The 21,904-nt window shown below is 60.8% G+C and overlaps 5 protein-coding genes across 10 annotated transcripts in view; 4 read left to right on the forward strand and 1 right to left on the reverse strand.

Annotated features, from left to right (window-relative positions):
* The first annotated feature begins 646 nt into the window (after window positions 1–646).
* VSIG10 (V-set and immunoglobulin domain containing 10) lies at window positions 647–7,229 on the forward strand. The gene is made up of 8 exons (XM_059863571.1): window positions 647–899; window positions 1,111–1,395; window positions 4,121–4,402; window positions 5,187–5,480; window positions 5,554–5,664; window positions 6,293–6,305; window positions 6,418–6,578; window positions 6,694–7,229. The coding sequence occupies exons 1-8, from the start codon at window positions 662–664 to the stop codon at window positions 6,771–6,773; spliced, it is 1,464 nt and encodes a 487-aa protein (XP_059719554.1). The 5' UTR covers window positions 647–661; the 3' UTR covers window positions 6,774–7,229.
* Window positions 7,230–7,382: 153 nt separating this feature from the next.
* CFAP73 (cilia and flagella associated protein 73) lies at window positions 7,383–10,170 on the forward strand. Its single transcript, XM_059863573.1, has 6 exons — window positions 7,383–8,468; window positions 8,592–8,696; window positions 8,764–8,964; window positions 9,064–9,285; window positions 9,535–9,693; window positions 9,790–10,170. The coding sequence occupies exons 1-6, from the start codon at window positions 8,016–8,018 to the stop codon at window positions 9,883–9,885; spliced, it is 1,236 nt and encodes a 411-aa protein (XP_059719556.1). The 5' UTR covers window positions 7,383–8,015; the 3' UTR covers window positions 9,886–10,170.
* An 86-nt stretch (window positions 10,171–10,256) lies between these two features.
* DDX54 (DEAD-box helicase 54) lies at window positions 10,257–15,744 on the reverse strand. 2 transcript variants are annotated; one of them, XM_059863570.1, is made up of 20 exons: window positions 15,674–15,744; window positions 15,089–15,224; window positions 14,932–15,002; window positions 14,670–14,855; window positions 14,534–14,583; window positions 14,384–14,425; window positions 14,046–14,141; window positions 13,821–13,942; window positions 13,597–13,658; window positions 13,344–13,475; window positions 12,879–13,089; window positions 12,480–12,614; window positions 12,042–12,263; window positions 11,884–11,957; window positions 11,591–11,788; window positions 11,290–11,435; window positions 11,102–11,215; window positions 10,911–11,015; window positions 10,626–10,729; window positions 10,257–10,547 (listed from the first exon to the last, which is right to left on the reverse strand). In XM_059863570.1, the coding sequence occupies exons 1-20, from the start codon at window positions 15,710–15,712 to the stop codon at window positions 10,324–10,326; spliced, it is 2,469 nt and encodes an 822-aa protein (XP_059719553.1). In that variant the 5' UTR covers window positions 15,713–15,744; the 3' UTR covers window positions 10,257–10,323. The 2 variants fall into 2 exon arrangements, with proteins under 2 accessions (XP_059719553.1, XP_059719552.1); XM_059863569.1 differs by having other exon boundaries at window positions 10,257–10,729.
* A 37-nt stretch (window positions 15,745–15,781) lies between these two features.
* RITA1 (RBPJ interacting and tubulin associated 1) lies at window positions 15,782–18,986 on the forward strand. Its single transcript, XM_059863487.1, has 2 exons — window positions 15,782–16,026; window positions 16,169–18,986. Exons 1-2 carry the CDS (start codon window positions 15,797–15,799, stop codon window positions 16,701–16,703), a joined length of 765 nt encoding a protein of 254 aa, XP_059719470.1. The 5' UTR covers window positions 15,782–15,796; the 3' UTR covers window positions 16,704–18,986.
* TPCN1 (two pore segment channel 1) overlaps window positions 16,722–21,904 on the forward strand; it is a 45,761-nt gene continuing 40,578 nt past the window's right edge. For 2 of the 5 annotated variants that reach the window (XM_059863482.1, XM_059863477.1), the window contains exons 1-2: window positions 19,990–20,048; window positions 20,341–20,936. Coding sequence is in view for 4 of the 5 variants with exons in the window: in XM_059863477.1 (XP_059719460.1) it covers window positions 20,825–20,936 (112 nt within the window). In the remaining variant the exon portion in view is untranslated. Of the gene's footprint in view, window positions 17,654–19,989; window positions 20,049–20,068; window positions 20,160–20,340; window positions 20,937–21,904 lie in introns of those variants that run through there. The other 3 variants (XM_059863478.1, XM_059863479.1, XM_059863480.1) reach the window with 3 other exon arrangements.

Below are 21,904 nucleotides of genomic sequence, written 5' to 3' on the forward strand. Positions count from 1 at the left end.
TGGAGACGCCGCTATGCTCCCCTCCCATTGGTGGAGACGCACCACCGGCCTCTCCCGCGCCAGCTCTACGGCGCCCCCAGGCGGAGTCGACGGGGGCCGGCCAAGCTCCGGTTACCTGGGCCAGCGCTGCCATCCCTACACTAATTAGGTTAATTAATAATTAATGTACCAGGGCCCAGTGGGGCAACCCTGTGGGTCTCAGCGCTCCGCTTCACGCCTGCCTTGGTGCTTCCAAGCTGCCACGTGTAAGGTGTCCTGGAGAAACCCGAGGATAGTTGCGTGGTTACGGTCCTCGCTGTGGGGTTACACAGGGGAACAACAGTTTATCTGTGGTCTTCGCGTTCCGCGGCTTGTGGGGTGTCTCAAAGTGGGTGGATTAGAGCAGCTCTCTGAACGTGCGGGTCCCTTACCACTCAGTGAACACCGCTCAGTGCACACCGCTCAGTGCACACCGCGCTCTCCCGTTCAAACACTCCCGACCCGTGGGCGGCACCGGCGGCAGCGCCGGCCCCGCTCTGCTGGGGCCGCCCCATGTGGCCGAGGGGGGGTGAGGTGACCCCAAGATGGCGGGCGGCCCCAAGTTTTTTTGGGGGGGGGGGGGGGTTGGCTTCAAGATGGCGGCTACCTAAAGCGGCGTCTGTGAGGCAGCGGGACCCGATGGATGGACAAACCCCATCACGGGCCCCTCATGGGCCCTGGCAGGCGGGTCCCCCCGGCCGGGCACGCCCGCCCGCCCTCCCCAGGCCTCTCGCCGGGGCGGTGGCCGGGCAGCACCGCCTCCGCGGGGCTCCGGCAGCGGCGCACAGCCATGCAGCGCCTCGGCGGGATGCCGCCGGCACGGCTCGTCCTCGCCCTCGCCCTTTGCTTCTGGAGGCTGGTGCCGCGCCGGGAGGCCGCAGGTAGCCGGGCTGAGGGGAGGGGAGCAGGGAACTGTGTCCCTTTTCCTGATCCTGGTGCGCGCTGGTGGTTTTTAGTCACCTCAGAGGTCCCTCAGCAGTCCCGTAAGAAGCACCCCAGAGGGCTGACACAGATCAGATACGCAGGTCTTTGCTGTAGAAGGCGGCTTTGCCCCTTCCCTCCATCCCTAACGCCGTCCCTTCTCTCTTGCAGGAACAGATGAAGTGGTCTTTGGGCAGGTGGGAGGAAGCATCCTACTCTTATGCCGCAACGTGTCCAAGGAAGCCACCGAGGTGGTCTGGTTCCAAGGGGATCCGCACTCCTTCCCGCCCCTCTTCTCCTCGAGGGTCTCCTTCCCCCGGGATGTCCGCTTTTCCCTGGTGGACAACAGCTCCCTGAGCATCACCGAGCTGCGTGTGCAGGACCAGGGCAACTACACCTGCAGGGAGGTGCTGAACAAGACGGACCACGAGCACAGGGTGCAGCTCCTGGTGGCCAGTAAGTCATCCCCACAGCCAGGCTTCCTCCCCTCGGCCTTCCGTGTCCCGAATTCGTCTGGCATTGGTGGAAAAATAATATTTAGAAAGAGCAAACGGCTTTGTGGTGCAGAATCTTTCTCACATCCAGTCACAAGCACCAAAATGTGTGTCCAAATGGTCTGTCCCAGATCTAGCATGTGGAGGAGAAAGGGCAGCTCTCAAGTCCTTGCTGTGTCTCTTCTTCATTGCTGGTGATAAACGAGTTTTTGGGCACATCTTCTATTCTCTGAAGCTATTCCATGGGGACCTTTTGCCTCAGAGTCTGGCTGACTTGAGTCTCCATCAACCTTGGGCTAGGGGCTGCTGCTTGCTGTCTGCTTCCCCTTGTTTGGGACAGATGTGCTGTGCCATTCCTCGGTGCCGTCCTTTTAGTGGGAGAACTCTTCCCACCTGAGGAGTCTTACATTGATGGAAGCAGGAAATTCCTCAGGTTTATGTGGGAGCAGTGTCCTGGGAGTGTACTTGTTGTCAGCACAGGCCAGTTCTTTCAGCCCCTCTGTGTCTTCTGGTGCTCTCTCCCTTTTCCATGTCTATTTCATCCATTCATTCCCTTAGAAACGTTCAGAGCACAGGTGGAAGTCAGGCTGGAAAGCACTCCAGCCAATTAATCCTTCCTGCTTCTGCCAGGGAACCATTTTTTGCCCCGATGCCTCATGTATTCCATGGGAACAGCCCCCTCCAGATCTGGTGCCACTCTTAGTCCCCTCAGGATTGAGAAGAAGGAAAATCCACTGCATTTTAGCCCTCTGTACTCCCTTGGCCCTTTCCTTTCTGGCTGGTCTTTCCATGTGTGAGACCTGTTTGCCTTCAGGGTGTTCCTTCTACCTGTGTGTAAACACTGCACCTGTTCTGTACAGATTAACCTCTTGAAAGTTTACAAGAATAAAAATTCTCTTCCTGCAGCAAGGAATGTGCAGATGGGGGTGTGGAAGGGTTGAACCCCAGGCTGCTTCAGGGAATAGATATGTAGGCACTGGGCTGAGGAGTGGGGAGCCCCAGTTGTGGAGCACTGGGGCAGAACACTTGGGAGCAAAACGAATTTATGGGGTGCCAAGTGTTGGTGCCGCACTCTGAACTACATTAATTAGTCTGGAATTAATTGTATCACTAATGTCTGAGTACAACAAAGGTGATGTGGGCATAGCCTTTGATAGGTGAGAAGGAGATTTCTGGAGATGCTTTGGCTCAGCAGGAGGAGCATCAGCAGAAGTTAGAAGTTTAACCTCTGGCCTGTAGCAGAGCCCTGTTTTTTTCACAACCCCTGTTGGTGGAACATCTTATCCTGGCCTGGAGCAAATTTTGGACAGGGACTTGGCACTGCTGTGGAAGAGCCTCCCAGGATATGTAGAGGTTTTTGGTGGGAATAAGCAGCTGAGAGTCTTCAGCCCATCCCATGGGTGCTACCAGAAAGTTCTCTTTTTGTTGAAAAATTCTCTTTGAAAACCCCACAGGCAGCAAACATTCTGGTGACAGGCCAAAGGTGCAGCCCTGCCTTGGGCTGTGCTTCTGTGTTTGTTTTGGATGGGAAGCACCTGTGAAGGAGACATGCAGTTCCACACCTCCAGGGATTCCTTGGCACATCTGTGTGTGGGTTGATGCAAGAACTGTTGGCTCTTCTGTGGGTCAAACCACAACAGGTCCTTTTGGCTGCTGTTTTGGGAGGGTGGAGATTTGTAGGCTTTTTGTTAACTTTGTGGGAGCAGGGTTGTGCTGGGAGAGCCTGGGAGTTCAGGGTGTAAAGCTGATGGCTTCAGGAGACTGTTGCTGAGGTCAGCACAGAAAGTGCAGCCCTGGCTGGACATCCTGGAGGGGCTGTGTCCACCTGGACATCCTGGAGGGGCTGTGTCCACCTGGACATCCTGGAGGGGCTGTGTCCCATAGATGTGAGGCAGTTTCTGCTGGTTCAGGCTGACAGGATGCCCTATTAACCACAGCCAGGGTTTGGGATCAGTTTGATCCTCCCCAGAGGTGGGACACAGGGAGTGTTGCAGAGAACTTTCTTGCCAGAGTTGAGTGGTTTCAAAGATCACCTGAGGTGTGTGTACAGTTCCTGCAGAGACTAGCCCAGAAAGGTGTGTTCTTGCAGCTCACATGAGAATTTGCCATGATTATTTTTTATTAATTCAAGTAATTTCAGAGTCCTCTGAATAAATGCTCCCCAAAATAAGCCTCAGACATCCCTCTGACACCTCTGGTGTGGAGCTTGTTTTGGTTTGCTCTCTTGCTGGGGTCTTGTTCAGCATTGCATTGGGCACAGTGTGTTCATCCTGGCTGGATCAGAGTCCAGAATCCAGTTAAATCAGCACGTGTGTGGGTCTGTGTGTGGAAGGAGCAGCTGGGAGAGAGCCAGGACTGTGCCTTGCTCTCAGGTGATGACTCAGTGGTAGCTGTGCCATGAGGACCAGGGCAGTGGGATTCCATTCTCCTTCTGGGTTTATCTCATTTCCATTGGATAAAACTGTGGCAATAACTTTTTCCCTCCCTCAAGGCTTGGCTGTGGGGACTGTCACAGCCCCTCTTGGTCCCTGCTGGCTGTCACTTCCAGCTGTGCACACCTGGGGCTGTGGGATGCAGGTCAGGGAGCAAGACTTGCAGGGAAACAGGAAAGATTTTTCAAGGAGAATGATGACAAATGAATTCCAGGCCTGCAAGTGTTTCTGACCGCGTGCTGTCCTTGCTGATAGATCCACCACAGGCAGCCCCAAAGTGCTGGGCTGAGAGCTCCTCGTCGGGGCTGATGCTGCAGCTGTTCTGCAGCTGGCCTGGAGGGTACCCCCACCCCACCCTGCACTGGAGAGAAGAGGGGCAGGATTTGGAGAACTCCAGCTGGGTCATCAGCTCCACCAGCTCCTCAGACACCCACGTGGAGACGCTGAACAGCTCCCACCTCGCCCACCGGAAAGTCTTCAAGTGTGTGGGCAGCCACGTGGTGAAGCAGGAGCAGCCTGCCTGCACTGTGGAGATAAGTGAGTGGATTTGCTGCCTCATTAACTGCTCATGAAGCTGGTGAACGGGGGGGCAGGTGGGTACCCTGGTCATTCCCTGCTCTCCAGAGCACTGAGGAGGTCAGGGAAGGCAGGAGGTGGCATGGCAGGGCACAAGTGCAGCAGGAGGCACAGATGTCCTGCAGCTGAGCTCCGTCATGGCCAAGGTGTAGGTGAGCTGTGTTTTGGGCCCGTCTTCAGGGGCCAACAAATTTCACCCCAGCAGTGTTTTCACCTGTGGAAAGCTCCCACACTCCTATGTGAAAGTGAGAGGTGGTTTGGGGGCTGTGGGCAGCTTGAGATGAGGTCTGGTAAGGGTGGGTTTAAGGGTTGTGTGCACCCTTCAGGCATCTCAGGGATGTGAGTGCTGATGAAAATCTGGGCTGTATTTATCCTCCAAGGGTTGTCAAGGCTTCACAAGAGCTCTGCTGATCCCAAGGAAAATAATGCCTGGGCTACTCTTCTCCTCTCTGCCATCTGCCTGCTGGCAGCTGAGGCTGCTACCCTCAGACCACTTTTCCCTGGGGGTGTGAAGACAGGTGTCAGAAGGGACTGAGCACCATGAAAGCTGCTCAGGTCACCCCTTGGGAGGCTCCTGAGTGAGCCAAATGCCAAACCCATAGCTCGACTTCCAGACTCCTGCCTGCCTCCCTCTCTTCTGTTAATGATTATTAATCAGCCAGAAGCTTGATTGCTCGTTATGTTAATTGCCTCCATTCCCTCCTTGACTCCTGTTTTTGTTTTCTCTTCCCCCGGGGCTGTTCAGAACTCCCTTCCCTGGAGTCTGAGCCCCCTCAGACCTGCTTTGTGGGTGACAACGTGACCCTGACCTGCCGGGTGACCGAGAGCACGCCGGCAGCTCGGCTCAGCTGGCTGCGGGACATCTCCCAGCCCGAGGAGGAGATCCAGCCCGGGGGGAGGTTCCTCATCGCCCAGGAGGGCAACGTGTCCCGGCTCACCATCCAGAACTGCTCCCAGGGCACCGACGGCGGCTGCTACGTCTGCAAGGCCCAGAACCCCGTGGGGCTCAGGGAGCTCTTCGTCTGCCTCACGGTGAAGCGTGAGTGGGGCTGTGGCAGGAGGGCTTGGGGACACCTGAGAATTCCTCATCCATCTGTGTCCCCTCTTTGCAGAGCCGGTGAACATCGCTGGGGTCGTGGGTGCTGTGGTGGTGCTGTCCCTCCTGACTGTTCTCACCGTCACCGGGGTTGTCTTGTACTACAATCCCCTCCTGTGCCTCAGAGGTAGGGGTTGGTTCCTCCTTCCTGGGGCTCTATCCCTGACCTGCTTGTCCCTCCCCGTGTGCTGGAGTCAGTCAGGGTTGCCTGTGCCATGGCTGGGCAGGTCACCTCCACCTCTGTGCCTCTGCATGGGGACTGCCAGTGACCGTCTGGGGGAGGCACAGATGTGGAGGCAGGATTGGCAGGGGTTGTCCAGTCCAGTAAAACCAGTGGCACTCCCAAAGATGTAGTAATCATATATCTTCTGAACAGAGACATAATTCTCTCCCAGGATTTTTCTGGGAAGCTGTGAGAAGTTGTGAGGAAGCTCAGAGAAAGCAATTCTTATCTTAATCTCTGCACCTGTTGTTGTGCACATGTGGAATGTGTTATGGAGATTGTTTACCAAAGAGTGATTCACCAGAGTCCAATTAAGGATAGTGTTTAAATTTATTGACCAGTTAGATCCATATGTGTGTATGAGACTGTCTGGCAAGGGTGATGGGTTTTTTGTATAGTATAGTAACAATAAAGCACTTGATCAGCCTTCTGCAGTCACAGGGTCAATGCTCATGATTCCCCATTCAGGGGCACCCTGCTGCTGTACAGAGAAGCAGTTTCTAATGTTGTCTCTCTTTTCTCTCCCATTCAGGTGCTGCATTCAGGTGAGTTGACATTCCTCAGCCCAGTCCCTCATGGCACCATTTCTCAGCCTTCCTGTAGGGCAGGGAACAGGCTCTCCTCAGCCTTTCATCCAGCTTGTTCTGCTGTTCCCAGGAATGCAGACTCAGGGGATGTCCTAGTGCTGGTGGACTCTGAAGATGATGAGGAGGGGAAGGGGTCTGAGGAGGCCCTGGGCAGCTGCACTGAGCACGAGGCCATGGCACTGGTGGGTGGGAGCAGGGCCCAGCCTGCTCACCTGAACCACCTCACAGAAGGTGAGGAGCCCCTGCTCCCTGCTGAGCTCTGGCTCTTCCCAGAGAAGCTGCCAGGGAGGGAGGAATGCTTGATGGCTGTTATAGCTGAGATCCTGCTGCTCTGTGCCCCATGTAGGTGATGATGATGAGCTCCACAGTGGGGTCTCTGCACAGGAGAGAAGAGACACGAGGCTCATAGCTTCTATCCCTCCTTGAGGAAGGACACGAAGCTCCAGCTGGAATCCAGCATCAAGCAGGCCATCACTGTGTGTGGCTGAGCACAGGCCATCAGTGTCCTGTCCCAGGACACTTCAGGCACCTCTCTCTCCACCTGGCGCTTCCACAGTTTCATTCCATCCTTCTCCAGCCTTGTTTCTCCATTTCTTCTGTCTTCCATTTTCCTCCTTGTGTTGGGTGTCCCTAAAACAAGGTGACACCCAGCACAGGCAGAGCACAGGAACACCCCCTCACTTCAGTGCCTGTGACAGACTCAAATTCCCATGTGGGATTCTGGCTCAGTCCCCATGGGCAGCTCTGGGATGGACAAAGTCACCACAGGGCCACAGTGGTCCTGGGGCGAGGGAAGAAACAAGGGCTGTGTGGGCAGGGCATGGCTAACACTGACTCTGGGAAGGCTGAATTGTTTGTGTTATAAATATTTTCCCCCTCTTCCTTCTGCGGCGTTGCTCTGTGTCTAAGTCAAGAGTTAATCTGTTCCTTGTCAAGTGTTCGTGTAGGATAATGGGGCCATGGGCACACATATGGGGGGACAAACGGGACCTGACAGCTCATAGGGGATCTAATGGCTTGTGCAGAAAGGAAGCACTCCTGGAACATGCAGAGAGAGGCAGGGTCGGTGCTGTGGGTGAAGTCAGGGGGTCTGAGCCATCCCTGGGGTATCAGAACAGTGTGAGCTGGGACAGGGACAGCTGGGGACAGTGGTTGGGGTCTGGCTGTACACAGTGGTCTCTGAAGGGCCATGGAGCGTGAACGGAGGGTTCTGAGGGGCTGAAGCAGGTCTGAGGGCTGGAGGGAATGGAGTGTGGGTGGAAGGATGAGATGGTTTGAGAGTGGGAGCCTCCCTGCAAGCAGCCTTGGTGCGTTCCCTGTGCCCAGTGCCACGCCCTTGCAGCGGCGCTCGGAGCCGAGCCAGGAAAATCCTAGGGAGCTGCGGGGGCCTCTGGCTGCTCCTGGCAACTCTGTTGTGCTGCCAGCAGCTCGGCAGTCCCGGTCCCAGCTCCTCCGCAGGCCCCTGGGCGAGGAGGAGGCACCGCCGAGATGGACCCGGAGCTGGAGGAGCGGGTGCGAGAGGCTTTCCAAGACAAGCTGCGGCTGCTGTGAGTGACACCCCTCTGCCCTCCCCGTGGCAGGTGACCAAAGGGCTGGCAACCAGGCCAGCGTGTCCTGCGTGCCCCGTGATCTCGGTGTGTGTTCCCATCTCCGGGTGCCACTGCCGGCATGGCTGCCAGGGAAGAGGGGACCCTGCAGCCATGGGCTGGGGGCAGGCAGGGCGATTCCCCGGGGTCTAACAAGAAAGCTGAGATTGTGGTGCAGCCCCCTTCCTTGGGGACCAGCGCTGGTGCTGGGGGGCTCCAAGTAGGGCAGGCTGAAGTGGGAGGGGTGGGCAAGAACGTGAATGCAGGCAGGGCTAAGCCTGTGTGGCTCCTGACACCCGGGGCAGCGGGCCAGGCTCCCCGCGCTGAGCCCCGCGCACAGCGGTGGCCCGTGGCAGCCCTGCCCGTGGCAGATGCCCTGCCCAGGCTTTCCCTCCGCAGCCCGGCCGAGCTGCACGCAGCCCGTGGCAGGACGGAGGCAGCGCGGGGCCCCGCCACGCTCCCTCCATCCACCCGTGTGCTCCTGAAGAGGCGGGAGGTGGCGGAGGTGGAGCGGGAGCTGCAGAACCAGCGGCAGGTGAGGGCGGTCCCCGGGCGCGGCAGGTGTGCCGTGAGGGCAAGGGGCTGGCAGGGTTGTCCCCAGCTCCCCTCGGCTGTGCACAAGCGCGGGCGATGCTCCAGGCACCCTGCCATCCCGCAGGAGTTCCAGCAGCGGATGCAGAGCCTGGCGCAGCGCCGGCAGCAGCTGGCCCGGAGGCAAGAGCAGCACCGCGACGCCGTGCTCAGATTCGACTCCTTCCTCAAGGTGCCGGGCCGGGGGCCGGGGCCGGGCCGGCCGGAGGGTGTCCGCTGACCCCGAGCCCTCGGCGCAGGCGGTGGCGGCCCGGCGGGAGCGGGAGCTGCGGCGGGCGGGCGAGGAGCGGGCGCGGGCGGCGGCGGAGCAAGCGGAGAGCGCCCGGCTGCAGCGGGAGCTGGAGCGGCTGCTGCGGCACCGGGAGCGCCTGGCCCGGCGCCTGCGGAGCCTCCGGCCCTTCGGGGACTACCTACGGGATGCGCTGGCCAGGATGGGGCAGGTGAGCGTGGGCTCCTGCCGTGCCACCCTGCGTGTCCCCAAGCCCCTTGGAGGGGTCATCCCTCCAGCCCTGCGGCCTCAGCCGTCTCCCACTGCCCAGTTTCAGGATGTGCCGGCCATGCTGGTGCATTTCGGGGTGCTGGCGGGGGCGCGGGCAGCCCTGGCACGGGAGGCAGAAGCCGGGCAGGAGCAGCTGGCCCAGGGCAGGGCACAGCTCCAGCGGTACCGACAGGACACCAGCACCCAGCTCCTGGGCACCAGGAACGAGCTGGCCCGGCTCCACGCACGCCTGGAGGCTGCCCGCCAGGATGTGCTCCAGTGGGTAAGGGGGATGTGGGGTGCCCAAGGACCCCCAGGGAGAGGGGCAGCAGTACAGACCCCAGGTGTGCTGCACAAGGAGATGCCCGACGTGGTGGAGGTGCCTGGGCTGAGCTGAGGATCCCCACTTGCCCAAAAAGCAGCAGTTCTGCATGGGGGGGATATACAGCCAGGATTCCTGGGTCCTCCAGACCTGGCTTGGGGGGCACAGAAGGACACAGGGCAGTGGCCAGGGGCTCACTCTGTCCCCCAGGAGTCCTGCTGGACCCACATCCAGAGCACAGCCATCCAGAAGACCCTGCTGCTGTGGCAGATCAAGCTGGCTGTGCTGAACCTCTTCCAGCAGACCACTGCACAGCTCAGGATCCCCACGGACAGAGCCCAGGAGGACACGAAGGCCCAGCTGGACATGGTCAGCACAACCCTCTCCCTGGGACAGTAGGGCTGGGGACACACAGGGGCACTTACATCCCTGGATGGCTGTGGCATCAGGCTCCCATCTCCACAGGTGCTGCTCTGCATGAAGGCCCTGGCTGACATCTGTGTCACTGGCACACACCCACAGCAGCACAGGAGTGCCAGGCTGATTCGGGGCCAGGAATAGCCCCTGGGGGCACCTGCCTGCTCCTGGGGCTGGGGTGGGGCTGCCAGGGCCAGCATGAAGCCACAGAACCCCGGTGGATGGAGGTAATTCCTTCAAGTCTGGAAACCTCATGTCAAGAGGCAACATGGACAGCACTGGCACAGTCACACTGGGGTGGCACCACACCCAGGCAGGGCCAGGGCACTCCGGAGGTGCTCCTCCTGCACAGACCACCCCAGGCAGGAGGATGAGGATGAGAAGGAGGGAGCTGAAGGTGCTTCACATCAAAATACACCCAGTCGTGCAGCCGCAGCACCTGCTTCTTCTTGCGTCTCTAGGGAAATAATTACCCTGGGCAGGATCCTTGCAGCAAGGACAGACAGAAGCTAGGATGCAAAACCAACCAATATTTACTGTCCCCTTCCCCAGCTCCCAGCCCAGGCGCAGGGGACGTGTGCCCTACATCCTCTTCCTGAGCTTGCCCTTTTTGGCAGGGCCGGCGCGGCGCCCGAAGGCCATCAGCCGCAGCTCCTGCACGCGCTGCCGGCCGCGCGCCCGCAGCCGCTTCAGGCCCCCGCTCTGCAGGAAGCGCTGCTTGGCCGCCTTCTTGCGCTGCTTCAGGATCTGCTGCTTGTTCTTCAGCTCCGAGCGCACCCTGCCCTGCGCTGGGGGCTGCGTGGGGCCTGCAGGGGACACGGCTGTGCTCAGAGCCAGGCTGAGGGGAACAATGCAGGGCTCTGCTGCTTGCTTCAGGGACTCACCGTGCCCACGCCTGTGCTTCCCTCGGAACTGCTCCCTGCTGCGTGGCCCTTCCTCATCTTCATCCCGCTCGTCAACCTTGTACTTCTGCTTCCACTTCTCATAGCTGAGACGGATGCGTTAAGGGAACATGTGGGGACTCTTCACTTCACCCTGTGCTGTGGTTGTCAGACTGTGCTCCCTGCCCTGGCTGCTGCCCTGGCAGGGGATGGAGCCCTGACACACAGGTCCAGCCCCGCTCCCGCAGCACCCAGCCCAGGCAGGCAGCAGTGCCCATGGCAGGATACAGGTTGTTCTTGTAGGAGCTGCTGATGTAGCGCCCGCTCTCCGTCCGCACCTTTTTCTTGTCCTCCTGGCCCGTCTGCCCCACAAACCGCTTCTTCTTGCGGTCCCTGCGAGAGACAGAAGGGTGATGGGTCCGAGCAGTGCCACCCCCAGCCCTGATTCCCCTTCCAGCCCATGGGCAAAGCCCACTCACCACTTGAGCAGCTGCTTGTTCTTGTTGAGGTTGTGGTTCTCGTCGCCCATGAGATCCAGCACTGCCCCGGCTGCCTGCTGCTCGAAGGCGCTGCCCTCGCCGCCCACGCTCAGCCTGCCAAGGGGGGTGATGAGAGCAGCCCCCACACAGGCTGGGAGGGGACAGCAGCAGGAGCCCCCCAGACTTACCCCCGCTCACTCTCAAAGTCCTTGGGCCGGTATGGGATGTAGAAGTCCTCAGCCTGCTGTGCCGGCTGCTTTGGCTTTTTCCTGGGACCATCTTCTCCTCCTCGGCCCCGTTTTCGTTTCTGGCCCCCCACGTTGGAGAACACGTCCTGGATGGGGACAGTGGAGGGTTCAGGAGCCACGTCCTCCCAACATCCCCGCAAGTCTCTGCACCAACCCCCAAGCCCCAGCACAATCTGGGGGTTCTGGTGCTGCCAGCACTGGGCCATGAATGCAGCAGTTCCTGCATCCATGACCAAATTACCTGGAGGTCTTCCTGCTCCCCTTCCCCATCCTGGGGCTCGGGAGGGGCTGGGCACATCCCCTTCCCTTTAAGTGCTGCTGCCCGCTTCTCCTGCTGCCCACGCTGGAACTTCTCGATCAGGGCGTGGTCATGGCGCCGCTTGGATCGCATCACGGTGCTGGCCGGTGTGCGGGACGTGGCGTTGATCTCAAAGATGGTCTGTCCCCAGGGCAGGAGCATCATTCCCAGTGAGCCACACGGGCATCCCATCCCGTCCCATCCTGTCCCATCCCATCCTGTCCATCTCAACTCACCGCCTTGGACTTGTAGGTTTTAATACTATCCACCAACTTCAGCCTCTGCAGCTCGGTGTCTTCGAAGCGAGCTCCTGGGGAAGGCAGGGACAGGGGCACAGATCAGTTTCATGGGAAGGGCAATGGGGTCCCCTCCCTCGGCAGCCCCCAGCACTCACTGAAGAGGGGGTGCATGCCCAGCTGGGACACATCCAGGTCCTTGGCCCTCTTGATGGACTCAGGCGAGGGGCCGGGCCGGGAGCGCAGGTACTGCTTGTGGGCGTTGTCGGCGACGCGGCGGAGGCTGCGCAGCTCCAGAGAGCTCTCGTGGTCCGTCAGCAGCAGGGATTCCTCATCATCCACCAGGCTCTGGGGGACACGGCCCAGGACCCCGCCAGCATCTGCAGCCCAGCGCACAGCGTGTCACCTCCCCAGCACCCAGCCTGCATTTCTCAGAGCAGAAGTGACAGCTCCAGGAAGCTTGGCACTGTTCAATCTGCATCCCCCCCACACACGGTGTATCACAGCCCCCAACACCCCATTTTCACCACCACAAGACCACAAACTCCAGCGCTGGCCCAGGAGAACAGCCCAGTGGCCACACAGCCACCCCTCACCTGCAGGCATCTCCTGGGCTCCGGCGAGGACGAGCGGGCGCCCCAGGAAGAGGTGGAGGTCAAACACGTAGGGCATCTCGTCAGGAGCCACCAGCGAGTAGGCAGTGCCACTCCGGCCAGCTCGGGCCACGCGACCTGGCACGGGCAAGAGGAGAATGGGAAACCAGCCAGCCAGCCCAGCCCAGCCCGGCCCCACCCAGGCAAGGGATCCCTGGTGTCCCTGGCAGTCTACACACGTGACATTTACCATGGGGGCACGGCTGGCAAGGGGCAAGGAGAAGCTCTGCAGGGAAGGTACCAGTCCTGCCCACAAGAGCCCTCACAGTCCAGCTGGGACATCAGTGCTTTGTCCCCAGTCTGTCCCTCAATATCACAACACAGGTGGGCACTGGCACTCACCGACACGATGCAGGAACAGTTTGCCCTTGGCAGGGAAGCTGAAGTTGATGACATTGTCCAGCATGGGGATGTCCAGCCCCCGGGCAGCCACGTCGGTGACCAGCAGCACCGGGCACTTGCCCTGGGAGAACTTGGCAATGTTGATCTTGCGGGCAGTCTGGTCCAGAGAGCTGTAGATGTGGGTGCAGCGGATGCCCTGCGCCATCAGCAGCTGGGAAAGGGAGAAAAGATTGGATGGATTTGCCCTCAGCAGAGAGACAGGGCGAGAGACTCCAGAGTGGCCACCTGCACCTCCAAATCCCCCTGATGTGCTCCCTCCTCTCTCTGAGGGGTGAATGGATGCAGCACCTCCAGGATCACATATTCTGGGATTTCTCATTCAACCCAGTGAAACAGAGGGAGAGATTCCAGCAGGGACCTGCCACAGCTGCAGAGCCCACATGGGTACCCCCAAATGCCACTTACCTCCCTCAGATACTCCGTGTGGTGCTTGGTGGCCACGAAGACGACTGTCTGGTCCTGGGGCTTCACCACGCTGCGGAGCAGGTGGAGCAGCACGGCCGGTTTGTCGTCCCCACGCACGTGGAAGAACACCAGCTGCAGCACGAGGGCAGCGCTCAGCCCTGTGCCACCACTGCCACCCTCGTCCCCTCCTCAGGAGCAGGTGGCTTGCAGGGGGTAGGGGGCACAAAGCCTTTCTTGAACCCCCCTATCTCACCTTGAGCTGCTCACTCAGCTTGGACTCCACATCCAGGCGGATCAGCATCGGCTCAGTGAGGCCTGTGGTGACACACAGGACACGGGTCACTCATGGGGTGTCCTGCTGGGGACACCCACTTGGCCCAGCATTAATCCAGCCTGGTTTTCCCAGTGCTGGGCTCGGCCTGGCTGTGGGGCTGTGCCATGTCCCTGTCCCCAGTGCCACCTGCCCCAGCTCCTCACCAGCCCGGGCAAACTCGACGAGCAGCTTGGGCAGCGTGGCGGAGAACAGCACGGTCTGGTGGCAGTCGGGGAGACGGGCAATGATCTCCTGCAGCTGCTCAGCAAAGCCCATCTCAAAGAGCCTGCAGGGGAGGGGATATGAGACATGGCAGGTCCCTCCCTGCCACCTCCTCGGCCTCTCACCCGTGTGGGGACACTGCCAGCCCTGGGGACAGCCCTGCTGACCTGTCGGCCTCGTCGAACACCACGTACTCCACGGTGTGCAGCTTCAGCTTCATCTCCACTGCCACGTGCACCAGGCGCCCAGGGGTAGCTATGATTCTGTGGGGACAGAGGTGGTGACAGGACCAGGCCGAGGGGGGGACAGTGTCCCCACACCATCCTGGGAGCAAGTCCCAAATCCAACCCAAAGATGACACAATAGAGACCCTGCTGTCCCACAGGAAGTTGCTCCAAGGGAACACCAGGAATATCCATCAGGCACACCAGCTCTAAACACCAGGATGTCCCCAGATGGCTGGTGGCCATTTCCCCACTGGGTCCCCTCTCTGTGCCCCACTCACATGTCAGGGTTTTCATGCAGGGCAGCAAACTGGTCCTCCATCCTGTGAGAGAGGGGAGAGGCTGGGGTGGCACTAGGCAGCTCAGCCCCTCACCAGGTTTTGGAGAAGCTTCAGGAAGCAGGGATTGGAGGGGACATGGGGACAGCTTACTTGTCTCCTCCCAGGATCAGGGCTGTCTTCAAGCCAGTGAACTTGCCCAGCTGTAGGGCGAGCAATAAACATTGGTGGGATGTAGAACCAAACCCATTGTCCCCGTTGTTCCCACTCGCCCCCAGGTCCCCTGTACCTCCTTGGTGAACTTGAGGGTCTGCAGGGCCAGCTCCCGGGTGGGCGAGAGGATGAGGGCGCGTGCCCCGGCCTGGCTGGGCGCCTTCAGCCGCTCGAACATGGGGATGAGGAAACAGGCTGTCTTCCCACTGCCCGTCCGGGCCATGGCCACCACATCCCGGCCACGCAGGATGGCAGGGATGGTCTGTGGGACACCGCCGTCACTGTCACTGTCCCACTGCCACCCCCTGGGACAGCGACCCACCGCTCCCCAGGCTCACCTTCCTCTGGATGGGCGTGGGCACCTTGTAGCCCTTCTTCATGATGCCCTTGAAGACAGGGTAGCTGAGGCCTGGGGGAACAGGGACAAGTGAGGTTGCATGGGCAGGAGGGGACAGTCCCTGTCCCAGGGACAGCTGTCCCCTGCCTCACACGCACCCATGGACTGGAAGCCCCCGGATTTCTTCTTCTTCTGGTTCTGGGCCCGCACCATGGCCTGAGTGTCCAGCTCAGCTTCGGCGCCATCGTCCTCCTCAGCGGCCGTAGGGAAGGTGGGCAGTGGGGTCGCAGGAACCTGGGGACAGTGGGGGACATGGCTGTGGTGATGGGTCAGGGTCACTGCAGCTCTGCACTGCTGGCATGGCAGGCAGGGCCGCCAGTGCTAGTGACGGGGACATTGGCACTGGGGACACTGGTACTGGGACACGGGTACCGGGACACTGGCAGTGGGGATACTGGTACCGGGACACTGGCACTGGGACACGGGTACCGGGACACGGGTACCGATACACTGCTCGTGGGGACACGCGTATCAGGAATACGGCCACCGGGGACACTGGCTCTAAGGACACCGGTACTGTGGACACCGGCACATGGAGACGGGGGCCGCAGTACCGGGTGCAGCGGTATGGGGTGCAGGGACACGCCTCGCTTGGGCCCGCCCCGTCCCCGCCCCGTCCCCGTCCCCGTTCCCGTTCCCGCTCCCGTCCCCGTTCCCGCTCCCGCCCCATTCCCGCCCGGTACCGGCGCTCGGCGGGGCGGGCGGCGGGCGCGCGGCGCCATGTCGGTACCGGCGGCGGAACCACGTGGCGGGGGCGGGGGCGGAAGGGGCCGGGCCCGGTCCGAGCCCGCCCCGGGGCCGCGGCCATGCGGGCGGCGGGTCCGGCCCCGGCCGCTGGCTCGGCTGGCGGTGCCGCCCGTCCTCCGCGGGGTCCCCGGGGCCGCCGCCGGGTGCGGCCGTCCTTCGTGGATGAGTCGCTGTTCGGCCGGCCCGCGGGAGCCCGCCCGCCGCCGCCCGCCTTCCCGCCGCCCTGGGCGGCTCCGGCGGCTCCGGCGGCTCCCTCGGCCCGCGGCTCCCGGCCCGGCAGCCAGTGCAGGTGAGCCGTGCCGCGGGGCGCTCCCTCCGCTGCGCCGCCTTTCGGGGCTCGCTCCCTGTCGGTGCCCTGCGGAGCCCCTCGACTCCCCCTCTGGCTTCCCCGCTGTAACCGAGCCGTGTTTCTCCGCTTGTCGCCCTCCAAGGTCCCGAAGCCACGCTCCGTCCTTCTGTGACGAGTCCCTGTTTGGTGCCAAGCCGCAGGGTCCTGCCTGGGCAGCTCCGCGGATGAGGAAGGAAGATGTAGCCAAGCTCCACTCGCTGCTCTGGAGCCCCCCGCCCGCCCCCCAGAGCCAGCCCGGCCTCTCCGCACACCGCAGCGGCACTCCCCTGCGAGCCGTGCACCCGCCGGCCTCCGCGCCTCCCGCCGCATCCGAGCCCGGCCGCGAGGAGAAGCTGCGTACCTGGAGGCATCCCGGGAGCGATGCTTGCCCCAAAGGCTGGGCTGCTCCTGGCAAAGAACGTTCCCAGTCTGTCAGCCGGCTGAGCGCCCCCCCGGACAGGATTCGCATTTCTTCCAACCTCGGCAGAGAAAGGTGGAAGAACCAGAGCGCTCCAACAACCCCTGCAGCCCCCCAGGGCTCTCTGGTGAGGGGTCGGTCCAACAGCGTGTCTGGATCTCCTGTGCCCAGGAATGCCAAGGCAGCAGGTGGCTGCACAGCCAGACCCCCCTGGAAGTGATGCCAAGTGTCCCTCTGGATGTACATACAGCCTTAGCCTCCCTGAGGTCAAGCCCACGAGGACCCTGAGCTTTTCCATGCTGGAAACAAAGCATGGGGCTGTTCCATGCTGGAAGACAAGCCAGGAGCCAGAGGTGACCACAGTGCTGGGAGCAGTGACCTCCTGGTTCAGGGCACACCCCCACGGCACCAGAGTGGGAGAGCCTTGGTGGGAACAGCTGCTTCCCGCGATGTGCAGGGCTGTCAGAGGAGGTTCCTGCTGTCTGGGAAATCCACCCAGGAGATCGGAGCAGCAGGGGACAGGAGTGCCCCCAGTGCAGTGCAGGGCCCAATCAGGCACAGGGACACTGTAGGGACAGTGCAGCTCCGTGGGGACAGGCAGGGGCCCTGCAGCTCCCAGAAGAGGGGGTGCTGCTGGGGTGGGGTCCCAGGTGAGTCTGGCTGGGGCAGTTGGGGTCTGAGGGCCCTGACAGGGACCTTTGCTGAGCACGTGTGGTGAGAGGAGTCCTGCTCCATCCTGCCTGTGCTCATACCTCCAGGAATGCAGGACATCCCTAGCCTGACCTGCTCAAGGTGGGTCCAAGGTGGTAGAAACCCCTAGGAATAGAGGCTGCACAGCCTCTCTGGCCTCCTTCCCACTGCTCCTCTGTCCTCAGGGTGGAAATTCTCCCTTTATCCAGTCAGAGCCTTTCTAGTTTGATGTTGTGTCTGTTCTCTCATTCTGCACCCGAGCACAAACGTTGGCCCAACCCTCACAGCCGCCTCCTCTTTGCAGGTGTTGAGGGGCTGCTGAGGCCCTCCCAAAGGTTCCCTTCTCCAGGAAATGAGCTCCATTCCCTCTGTCTCCATGCACAGGATGTGCCTTGGTGTCTCCCTGCTGTCCTTGCTTTGTGCCACCCACACCCTATGGACTCCTCTGACAAAGCAGGACGAGGGAGGACGAGCACAGAGGTGAGGAAAGCACTGCCCTGTGTCCTGCTGGCAGCGGGGTGGTCCCAGGCTGGATGGGGTTTGTGACACAGAAGGATCTGCCCAGGGATTTTGGCAGCTCATGGTGATGAGGAGGTGCTGAGTAGATCCATAACTGTGTGGCTGAGGGTTGTGAGGTGCTCACAGCAGTGCCATGGTGTCACTAAATAAGTGCTCTGAGACAAATCTGGGATCTGTGGGATGCTGCTGAGGGATCTGGGCACCTCCAGAGCTCCTCCACTTCCTTTGCTGAGGTGGGAAAGAGCAGCTCTGGGAATGGAGGTGGATAAAGGACACGGGGTGGGTGATGTGGGGTTTGCAGTCACTGCTCCCCGGGAGGGAGGCTGCAGTGAGGAGCTGCTGAGGTTACTGGGAGTTTGGTAACTCCCATGCCAAGGGAAACACTCAAGTTCACCCAAGGACACACCAAGCCAGGTTAAGAGCATCACTGTGCCCCCAGGAATGATTTTATTGCACCTTGAGCAGCAGCAGGATCGGGCCTTGACTCACTCCAGCAGGTGGAGCTGGAGGCAGCCAGGAGCCTGCACTGAGGGGAATTTCTGCTCATTTCTGGGCCTGATGGGAAGCAAGAATAACCTGGTGTTATTAAAACCTGAGAAGGTGAGTGAGGATCCTTCACTCCACGCTCTCAGATCTACCCCAGTGCTTCCCACTGAGGCAATCCAGCAGCTCTTCTCCAGCTGGGGTAAAACTGGAGGGACAAGAAACAACTGTGGCCTTCTCAGAGGAGGGGTTGGCAGTGCTGGTGTCAATGTGAGCCTGATCAGCTGTGTTTGGGATGTGGGCACAGTAAGAAGTGTGCAGGCTGTGAAGGCTGCAGGTGTCACTGGGCTGGGAGAGAGCCCAGATGTGATTTGGACACTAGATGGAGACAAGAGGGTTGAGGATTGACACAGGAGCAGGAATGCTGTTCCAGCAGCAGGTGGGAGATCCAGAGAGGCGAGTCCTCAGCAAACTGGGGGAACTACCCTGGAATCTAAGCAGCAGAGAACTGAACTGGTGTGATCCTGGAGAGCTGGAGTCCTTGAAAGTGGAAGCCTCTGATTTTAAGGAGAGATTTTATCTGAAAATCAAGTTAACAGTGGCCAGGATTGGCCACTTTACCCCCACTGCTGTGCTCAGGGTACGAGGAATCAGTGGGGGAAACCAGAGCCCATCTCATCAGGCACACATTCCTGTCCCACACTGGCCCAGGTTGTCACCAAGGCCTTCCACGAGCTCACAACTGGCACTTCCTTGCTGTTTACACATGAGGACAATGTTGTTTAAGTATAAATGGGTTGTTTGCATTCTGTTCCATGACTCTCACTCACATTGGTGCTTTACTGTTGCCTTGTCCTCTTGTTCTGCCAGAGCTGTGCAGCCCAGCATGAGAGCAAAAGCTGCTCTGTTGCTGCTGGAGTTGATGCTTACGTGGAAAAAAAACCCACAATAAATCTGAATGAGGTGGGGGAAATGTTCAGTTCTTTCCTCCCAGCAGAGCCAGCCTGTCCAGTGTCACTGGTGCTCAGCTCAGGCCAGAGTTGTTGATGCAGAGGCTGAACCAAGCTGGGGATCCTCCCTGCTGCTGCTCTCATTTTTCTGCCTGCTCAGCACTGACACAAATCTCACTCTCCACCTTTGACTCCACCCTGACTTGCTGCTTGCTTGGGGCTTGAAGCTGTGTTGTTGCGGGGCTGCTTTCCCCTGAAACCAGCAGAGCACTGCGATGGAGTGGGGACCCTCCAAAACCAGCAGAGCTGGCAGCAGCCCGACCTTGGCAGGGTTCGTGTCCTGCAGGACCTTTGCAGAGCCAGCGCTGCTGGATACCCCTCACGGCACCCACTGCGCCAGGGCCCGGCTGGGCTGCGCTCGGGCCCGACCCATTCCTACCGCCCGCTGCGCACAGCGAGGGCCCGGCTCCCTGTTCTTCCCGTCTCCGTGCGGCCCGGGGAGAAGCGGCTGTCCCGGCCCGGGGGCGGCGCTGGGTCCCGGCCCGGTCCCCTCGGGCCCCGAGCCGCTCCCGCCCGCGTTCCGCCGTTGCTCGGTGATCGCTGCTCTCCTCCCTGACCTTGGGGCGGGGCCTCGGCGCAGCCAATGACAGCCCCCTCTTCCCTTCCCCAGAGCCCACCTCAGACCAATCAGCACCCCCATCTATCTTGAGGGATAGCGCTTCTATCCAATAGCGAGGCGATGTGCTTGAGGCGGGGAGGGTAGGCGGGGTTAACGCTGGACCTCTGGCAGGAGGTGGGGGCAGGATCGGTGCGCGGATTGGCGGGAGCAGTGAGATCCCGCCTTTTGGGGCGGGGCCCTCGCTGTAGCAGCCAATGGGAGGCGAGGGGCGGGGCGCGGAAGAGTCGCGTCGCTGCGGGCGCCGGTGCGGAGGGGCCGGGCCGGGCCGGGCCGGGGGGTGCGGGGTCCCGGGCCGGGCGGTCCCGAGGGGGTTTGGAGGGTCCGGAGAGTCCCGGGGCCGCGGGTACGGGGGCTGGTGAGGAGCAGCTTCACCCAGGGCTGGGAGGAGGGGGCGGGGAGGGCGCCGGGCCGGGCCTCCCCATCACGGTGACAGCGGCGTGCCGGTGTCCCTCTCGCTGCACAGGGACAGAGGCTGTGAGCTGTCCCCGTGGCGCTGTCCTGGGTCTGCTTAATTTTCCTTCTCCATCACCTTTTAGAGAGATCCGTGACCTTGTGGCTTCGCGCAGTTCGCAAAAGCGCTCCGGGAACTTGATGTGCGCGGACTGCCGGCGGCCTCGGGCGCTGCGGGGCACGGACGGAGCCATGAGTGCCCGGGACACTTAGCGCCATGCCGGCCCCGGCCCTGCTCCCGGAGCCGCGGCACCAGCCCTTCGCCCAGGAGCGGTTCGTGCTGCGTGCCCGCTGTGCTGCGAGCCGTGTCCTGGCCGGGAGGCGCAGCCCCGGCCCCGCCGTGTGAGCCGAGCCCGCAGAGCCCCGCCGAGCCCCGCCGAGCCCGCTGTCCTGCGCTGTGCTGGGGAAGCTCGGCGCTGTCCGGAGATGAGTGCGCGCAGCGCGGTGTCCCCGTGGCCCGCAGGCAGCCCCGGGCGAGGGCTGGCCCGGCAGAGCTGCTGACAGCCGCGCTGCCCCAGAGAGCTGCGGAAGGCGCTGCGGGAAGCCCCGGGGCCGCAGCCGAGGGACGGCATGGCGGTGAGCATGGACGATGATGTCCCGCTGATCCTCACCCTGGACGACAGCGGGAGCAGCGCCTCAGCCCCTCTGGATGAGCTGGATCGGGAGGAGCTGCCGAACGAAAGTAAGAGCGCTTTGTCACTGCCCGCCCGGTGTTTGTCGCGTTGGGGTGGCCGCTCTGCCCGGTGGGACTGGCAGAGTCTCCGGTGCTCGGTGTCCGGGGCTGCCCGGTAACAGCGGTCCGGGTGCTGCCGCTCGTTTTATTGCTCCCAGCTCCCTGTGACACCGCGGGGCTGGACGGGTCCTACCAGTGCTGTTTCTACCACACATTTTGTGGTTTCCCCTGTGACCTTAAGCCCTTTCCTGCGCGCTCTCCTTCCCTTGGCGCTGTCCCACTGCACTTATCTCATGTGGCGCTTTCCTAGCACCATAAATATCTGCACTCTGTGAGGCTTGTTTTGTCTGTTTCTACTTTACATCCTGATTTTTCCAAGAAGGGATTGATAAATCCCTTCCACATCTTTATTGTGTTCTTATCAAAGAACCTGGAGTACTTAAGACAATATGTGCTGTTCAGTGAGGCACAGCCAGCCTGTGAGCACTGGCAGGGGGAAAACAACAGCCACCATCCCTCAGAAGCTTTGCTTGTCTCCTCAGTGTGCCTTCATTAAAGCCCTCACCCTGCAGCAGGCTGGATGTGGCCAGCAGATGCGCCTGAGTGTGTTCACAGAGTTTCTGGTTGGTGTTGCACCTCATGGATGGATCTGTGCAGTTTTGTCCAGCACGTCCCAGTTGCAGGTGCACACACACAGGTCTTGTGATCCAGCCCTTGCTGCCACAGGCTGAACTTCTGGAACAAATGCATCATCTCCTAGCCAGGCATCCCTTTTTTCCATGTTATACCTCTGTGCCACACTGCCTCTGAGATTTGATTCCTCTAGCAACAAGATGAGTTCCCTTATGGCTTCCCAATTCGGGAATTAATTTTGGATAATCAAGATTCATCTTCCCTCCTCCTCCTCCTCTGCCACCCCACGATACAGATCCCTGACTAAATTGCCCAGTTGACTTTCTCTGAGCTCTGTTTTATCC

The sequence above is a fragment of the Haemorhous mexicanus genome, chromosome 19 (assembly GCF_027477595.1).
Source record: "Haemorhous mexicanus isolate bHaeMex1 chromosome 19, bHaeMex1.pri, whole genome shotgun sequence".
Classification (NCBI taxonomy): domain Eukaryota; kingdom Metazoa; phylum Chordata; class Aves; order Passeriformes; family Fringillidae; genus Haemorhous; species Haemorhous mexicanus.

What these genes read in the sequence shown, in the direction of transcription:
- VSIG10 (XM_059863571.1), top strand. Translation starts at nt 662, where the DNA reads ATGGACAAACCCCATCACGGGCCCCTCATGGGCCCTGGCAGGCGGGTC. An exon ending in TGCCTGCACTGTGGAGATAA is followed by an intron (nt 4,403 to 5,186) that starts GTGAGTGGATTT and finishes GGGGCTGTTCAG; the next exon opens with AACTCCCTTCCCTGGAGTCT. An exon ending in CCTGAACCACCTCACAGAAG is followed by an intron (nt 6,579 to 6,693) that starts GTGAGGAGCCCC and finishes TGCCCCATGTAG; the next exon opens with GTGATGATGATGAGCTCCAC.
- CFAP73 (XM_059863573.1), top strand. Translation starts at nt 8,016, where the DNA reads ATGGCTGCCAGGGAAGAGGGGACCCTGCAGCCATGGGCTGGGGGCAGG. An exon ending in CGCTGGCCAGGATGGGGCAG is followed by an intron (nt 8,965 to 9,063) that starts GTGAGCGTGGGC and finishes CCCACTGCCCAG; the next exon opens with TTTCAGGATGTGCCGGCCAT. An exon ending in CGAAGGCCCAGCTGGACATG is followed by an intron (nt 9,694 to 9,789) that starts GTCAGCACAACC and finishes CCATCTCCACAG; the next exon opens with GTGCTGCTCTGCATGAAGGC.
- DDX54 (XM_059863569.1), bottom strand. Translation starts at nt 15,712, where the DNA reads ATGGCGCCGCGCGCCCGCCGCCCGCCCCGCCGAGCGCCG. An exon ending in CCCTCAAGTTCACCAAGGAG is followed by an intron (nt 14,584 to 14,669) that starts GTACAGGGGACC and finishes CTCGCCCTACAG; the next exon opens with CTGGGCAAGTTCACTGGCTT. An exon ending in GGGAGCAGGAAGACCTCCAG is followed by an intron (nt 11,436 to 11,590) that starts GTAATTTGGTCA and finishes GTCCCCATCCAG; the next exon opens with GACGTGTTCTCCAACGTGGG.
- RITA1 (XM_059863487.1), top strand. Translation starts at nt 15,797, where the DNA reads ATGCGGGCGGCGGGTCCGGCCCCGGCCGCTGGCTCGGCTGGCGGTGCC. An exon ending in CGGCCCGGCAGCCAGTGCAG is followed by an intron (nt 16,027 to 16,168) that starts GTGAGCCGTGCC and finishes TCGCCCTCCAAG; the next exon opens with GTCCCGAAGCCACGCTCCGT.